General features: G+C 59.2%; 1 protein-coding gene across 2 annotated transcripts in view; it reads left to right on the top strand.

Annotated features, from left to right (window-relative positions):
• The window catches only part of GNG8 (G protein subunit gamma 8), a 3,412-nt gene extending 3,163 nt beyond the window's left edge, over positions 1 to 249 (top strand). For both annotated transcript variants that reach the window (XM_025046692.1, XM_025046691.1), the window contains one exon: positions 1 to 249. In XM_025046692.1, coding sequence (XP_024902460.1) covers positions 1 to 127 — 127 coding nt within the window. In that variant the 3' untranslated portion in view covers positions 128 to 249.
• Positions 250 to 6,235: the final 5,986 nt, after the last annotated feature.

Raw genomic sequence — 6,235 nt, 5'->3', positions numbered from 1 at the left:
GGCGCAGGCGGCCGCGGAGCTCCTGGCCTTCTGCGAGACGCACGCCAAAGATGACCCGCTGGTGACGCCGGTACCGGCCGCAGAGAACCCCTTCCGCGACAAGCGCCTCTTCTGCGTCCTGCTCTGAGCCTTCCTGACAGCCTACCCTCCCCTGCCAAAGTATGAATCCAATAAACGTGCTGATTGTGGCGGCACCTGCATTTTCGGGGAAACTGAGGCACGCGCGGAGCTGGGGTCCACCGCGTCTCTTCGCACCCGCCTGAGTGTGTGTAGAGTGTGGGTGTGGGGTGAGGATATGCGGGGTTTGTGGACGCGGAGGGTGTATCGAAGGAAAGGAGCCTGAGCTGAGAGCTCTGGGATCCTGAATTTATTTACTCGTCCCAACAGCCCCGGAGGCAGCTAGCTACTTGTATGGTGTCCCTTTTACAGACGAAGAAAGGGAGCCAGAGGTCCCTTACTCAAAGTCACACAGCTAGGAGATAATGAGTTGAAGACTGTGGATCCTAGTGCCCCCTGAACCCCTCCGCTGGCCTCTCTCCCCCCTCCTTCCTGGGCTGGAGGTTCTTGGGAGCTCCTGTACCCCACCCACCTCATCCCTAAATGACTCCGCTCTTTTTTTTTCCACGTCTGGCTGCGCCCTGCCACAAGCCTACCTCTGTCCTTAAGCACAGAACTCTGTTCATTCGTTCATTCATTCTTCCAAGCTGTGTACCCGCCCTGAGCTGGTTGAAGCTGGGGACATGGCTGTGACCGAGACGGCCCTGGCCCGCCCTCCTGGGGCTCAGAATCCAGCGGGAGAGACAGACATGTCCCCAGACTCAGCTTGGGGATCAGGGAGGGCTTCCTGGAGGAGGAGACATCTGGGCTGGGACGTGGTGGGATAATAAAACGTGGGATCCAGAGAAGAGAGCAGTGTGGCTAGAGGGAGAGGAGACCAACTGACATGTACGTTCCTTTCTGCGACAACAATTTTCTTTGTTCTGGGGACGCAGGGGTGACTGTGACAGCTCTAGTTCCTGTCCTGTGTTTCCCACTTCACGCATTGGTGGCCCGCAGGACATATATAGCCTAGAGTTATGTAATTTTGTGCTCTCTACTTTTGGCCTACATAATGTTTAAAAATGTTCTTCACTTGGTTGCCAAATCGAAAAATAGAGCACTTCACATAAAAGTCAATATTTCCATCTTCTCTGGAACTGACGGATCTGGCGACCTCAGACCTACACAACCCTACGGGGTGACCGCGGGCTATGAGATGGGATGGGGACTTTCCAGCTTGTTAAAGTCCCCACCCTGCCCTATGGTCTCCCAGTTGAGGAGGCCTAGGTTCAGTCGCTATCTGTCATGGCGCCTGTGTCAGGGGCTTCTGACAATCGAATGAAGAGAAAGGTGAAATGTCTTTGAAAAGTCTGTTGACGAAGAAATGAGAACTGGGTAAGCTGTTTGTTATTTTACCTTGTTGGCTTGAGGGCCACTGGGTTCGCGACCCCCTCCTTGCCCCTCACCCCGACCTCCTCTTCTCTGGAGAGTAACACCCCTGCTCCCCAGTTTGTGACTGACTGGAGGAGGGGGGCTGGCCCTTGGGTCTAGGTGGAGAAGGCTCAGTGGGCCCTGTGTGAGTCTGGCAAGTGCTCCATTATTCGCATCAGATTAGGGTCCCCTGGGCCCCGACTCTGAGCTTCCTGTCGAATTGAGACAGGAGACAGGAGCCGCTGTAATTACATCTCCCTCCTGCCCCCCACCTCTCAGCTTGCGGCTCGGCCGGGTTGCATCATGTCTGTGGGAGCCCCAGGGGAGATAGGGGACAGAGAGAGCCAAAGATGAGCTGAGGTTGGGGTGCGGAGAGAGATGCTGGGAGGGGAGTTGCCAGAAGGATTCTGGAATTTGTCAGATTCAACATCCTCGCATCTTAGAACCTGAAATGTAATGGAATCTGGAACTCCAGGATTCAGAGGGCTGGAATTCTGGAGTCTTTCAAACCTGTGGGGCCAAGATTCTGGGGTCCCGCCCTCTTGTCCGGAGCTGCATCAGTGTAAAGAATTTTTGTGCCCAGACTGTTGGGACTTAACCCTCTCAGCCTCGGGATCTGTGAGCTTCCTCTTTCGAATTCCTGGTCTTGGGGAACAGAAGTGGAGAGCGAGCAAGTGGGGCTGGCCGACCTGGCATAGGGAAGGGAGGACATGTCTGCCTGGAGCAGGAGGGGGAGAAGGGAAGGGAGCTGGACCCAGACGCTGGTCACCGAGGCTGGGAGGGAGGGAGGAGAAGTGAGAAGGGACAGGGCAGGTCCCTGGTGATTAGCTTTCATGCGTGCAAATCCAGATAATTTTGTTGGTGGTATGATGACACTGTAACACCAGCTTCCGTTCGCCAGCTGCTCTTTCCTGCCCCCCTGCTCCTCCTGTGAGGTCAGCTGTGGGGTCATTGCCTGGTCAAAGGTCAGAGAGGTAAACACCTGGGGAAGTGCTTGCTCTAGGCAGTCCCCTACCACTTCACTCCAAACCCTGAGGGCTTTTGCCACCCGCTCCTTCCGGCAGGGCTAAGGGGGTCAGGAAGGGGTGGCCCAGAGCCAGACGAGGCACATTTGTGGCCATCACTTATTGGGAGTCCTGTTTCATGTGCCCCAGCTCACTTAACTCTCTGATAGCTCCCCAAGGGACTCTGTTCCTCCTCATTTTATAGACGTGGCAAACAGGCACAGAGAGGGGAGGGCCTGAAGGACAGAAAGGGGGGGTCTCCCAGGGGAGGGGCAGGGCTGAGACGACAGAGTAGAGCCCCCTGGAACAGGAGTGAGAGCAGATATGTTGGCAAGGACTTGTTTGGGGTGGAGAAAACGGTGATGGGCTGAGAGAGTGGCCTCTGGCAGTAGATGGTTCTATCTTTCTATCTGCGGGGGAGGGACAGGGCAGGATAGATCCACAACAATGAGAAAGGGCACCGGTGGGCGGGCAGGCTTCCAGTCATGAGCAGCTAGTGGTGTGCAAGCATGTGTGCATGTGTGTGTTTGTGTGTGTGTGGTACAAGGTGGGGGCGGCCTCTCCCTAGGGCAGGGTCAGGAAGAGGACAGAAATCAAGGAGCCGAGCCGGACCCAGGGCAAGCTGGGCCTAGAAGCACATCTAGATGGGAGCCCTGGGTGTGGGTCTGGCCCGGGCCGCAGCTGGCTGTGGAATGACACAGCCCAGGGCCTCTGCCAGGCTCCGGCTCCAACGCCCTCCTGCCATCACTTGTCGCTTGCCATTTGGGAACGTGCCCCTATCGGATGGTGCCCTCTGCATCCCTAGCACCTTGGCACACAGAGAGTGGGTTAGGGCTTGTTAAGTGAATAATAACACCACCTTCCTAGAGGCAGGGAGGGTGGATTGCATCTCCGATGGTCATATATCACCCTGACCAGGGCAGCCATTTGATGAGGACATCGAGGCTCAGATAGGGGAAGTCATTTTCTAGTGTGTCACACAGTGACTGGTGAGCGGTGGCAGTGACTTCCAAACCCACCTGTCTTCCCTGCACCAGGCGGCCCCTCCACACACAAACACACACATTAGACACGGCCATAAAGAAGCACACGAGCCCACGACAACGGACACTCACGGACAAGCAAAAAGATGCACAAACAGGCCTCTGAGAAAACGATGCCTGCCCACACGTGCCATCGGCATATCCACAGTCCCTAGCACACCCCCTGGGGGGCCCATTTCGGTCCCCTCCCTGGTGCTGTGTGTCCATTTACAGTTGTCATTAGGGTGTCCTCTCTCATCTGCTGGCTGCCCCAGGTCTCTCTGGGGAGGCCTGAGTCTTGCTCCTCGCGGTGGGTGGATGGGGGAGGGCTGCTGACTCAGCCACTCTGAGCAGTTCCTTCCCACAGCTCCCCAATTCCCCCGCCCCCGCTCTCCCATGGCCCCTTCCCTGCCTAGAGGGGTGACCGCTTACGCCAAGGCACCAAGGAACCCTTTCTGACACGTGCCGTGGGCCTGGCTGGGGCGACAGCTAGGCAGGCAGCTGTGGGTCCCCAGGAGGTGGGCGGAGATGCGTCCAGCCCTGGCATGGACCCGGGGACCCTTAGTCTTCTCATTAGGAGTGAGTTACAGTCACAGCCACCCCCACCTGCTCCCCAAGCACAGTACCGATGCCACCCACAGTTGCGAGGGCTCCCGGCTCCCTGTGGCACAGGTGGAGAGACTGAGGTCCGGAGGGTGGGGGGCTTGTCTGAAGTCCCATGTGCATGGGAGCAGAGCAGACTTTCTAAACGCTCAAACGTCCCTGGTGCGGACAGGAAGCCAGTGGGAGGGAGGCTCCGGGAACCAGCGCTCCCCCCACCCGCCCTGAGTCCCCAGATGCAGAGACAGGATGCAAGCCTGCCAGGCGTCACCCTTCATTAATATCATATAACTTCCTGAGTTCCCTCCAGTCTGCCTGGCGACCAGGGGTCCACATGGTGGGGGGGCCCGAGACCCACACCCATGGGCACCCCCAGAGCAGGGCTGTGTGGTCACTCTTGGAGCCCCTGGTGTGGCTGGAGTCGGGGTATCCGTCCTGCCAGAAGCTGAGGATGCCGGCTGGGGCTGGCGATAGGGAGACTGGAGCGAGGGCGTGGCCGGGGGCTGTGGTCATGGGGACAGAGAGGGGAAGTCTGCAGCTCCCCGGGGTCCAGCCCTTGGGGTCGGGAGCCTCGCTCCTGGCCTTGGATATGGTTCATCTGCACAGGCTCTCTCCTTGTTACGGAGGACTCTGGGGTGGGCCACTGGCCACGATCTCTGGGCCACTGGACTCCGGGGTGGGCCTCTGGCTATGGTTGGGCACCAGGCCCATGAAGCCTGTTCCCCCCTTGTACAGATGAGGAAACTGAGGTATCCCATCTTCCCATCCTCACCTGGGACTATCCCACAGCAGTGGTTGAATTGGGACAGAAACTCAAGTCAAATGGAGTGGAGTGATACCCCAAATTTGTAATCTTTACACTTACACTGCCTCCCTAAAAAATAGGGGTGTCTGAGAGGGTCTCTGAGGTCCCATCTGGCCTTGTGGGCAGGAAGTCTGCATGGGAACCCTGGGCTCGGTGGGAATGGGCCTGGGGACAGCCATGCTGGCAGCTGGGACACACAGGCCTACCACACTGGCCCAGGGCAGCGGCAGCTGGGGTGCATTTGGGGAGGGGTGAGAGAGAGCAATGAGACGGCGATGTTGGAGGCCTGGACGGCTGTCTGTGGCTAAAATATTATTCCTGGAGGTCAAGGTCGCCAGAGCTTGGCCTGGGGCCTGGGAGTGCTGGTGTGAGAAGCAAGAGGGCGGGAGGGCCATCTCCACTTCCCAGGGCTCTGCCTCCGGGCCTGTGACGGGGGCCTCAGGGCAGGCTCCAGGGACTGGCCCGGAGCCTCCTTCCCCAGCCTTCTGGAAGGAATGAATCGTTCCAGGGGACAGAAACTTCCCAATGCCTGGAAAACACCGCATGGGGGAGGGAGGGGTTTCATGGTCATTTCTCAATCCCTGGGCAGTGTCCTAACCCTGGGGCCCAGAGCCCAGAGCCCAGAATAGATCGCAGAGGCCACCCCCAGACAGCCTTTAGGTCTGGCCAGCTGTCCCCTCAGGTCCCGTCCCGGCCCCATTGGTGAGCTCCAAACTTTAACTGAGATGAGTCAGTGATCCCCACCCGGGGGTGGGGGCTGCCGGGAGATGCCGGGGCAGGGAGAAGGGCAGAGACCTCTGCGTGAGGAGGTGGCAGGTGGCTCAGTGATGGAGACCATGAGAGGACACCGGGAGGCGAGCCAGAGGCGGAAGACGGATGCCCCGGGCAGGGGGACGGAGGGAGAGCGCCAGGGAAGGCGCACGCGGGGCGGAGGGGGCCTCCGGAGGAGAAGGCAGGGGGAGGGAAGGCGGGGCAGAGAGAGGAAATGAAAAAGCCCGGGCGAGTGAGCGAGCGGGCGAGATGAGTAGAGAGGGAGGAGGGAGGGAAGGAGGGGGACGCTGACACACGGAGACCTCACGGGGAGACCGGACCGGAGTGCGGGGACGGCGAGGGCTGAGGGAGGAGGCAGAGGTGCGGTGAGGAGGGGCCGCGCCCGCAGAGATGCAGAGCCCGCGGTAGAGGGCTGTGGGGCGGGGGAGAGGGAGAGGCAGAGGCAGAGGGGTGGACAAGGGAGGGGACAGAGACAGGGACAGCAAGAGACGGAGAGAAAGGGGCGGGGGGGGGAGAGAGAGAGAGAGAGAGAGAGAGAGAGAGAGAGAGAGAGAGAGAGGGAG

The sequence above is a fragment of the Pteropus alecto genome, unplaced genomic scaffold (assembly GCF_000325575.1).
Source record: "Pteropus alecto unplaced genomic scaffold, ASM32557v1 scaffold194, whole genome shotgun sequence".
NCBI lineage: Eukaryota > Metazoa > Chordata > Mammalia > Chiroptera > Pteropodidae > Pteropus > Pteropus alecto.
Note: the sequence above shows the minus strand (reverse complement) of the source record. Positions and strands in the feature narration are given on the sequence as shown.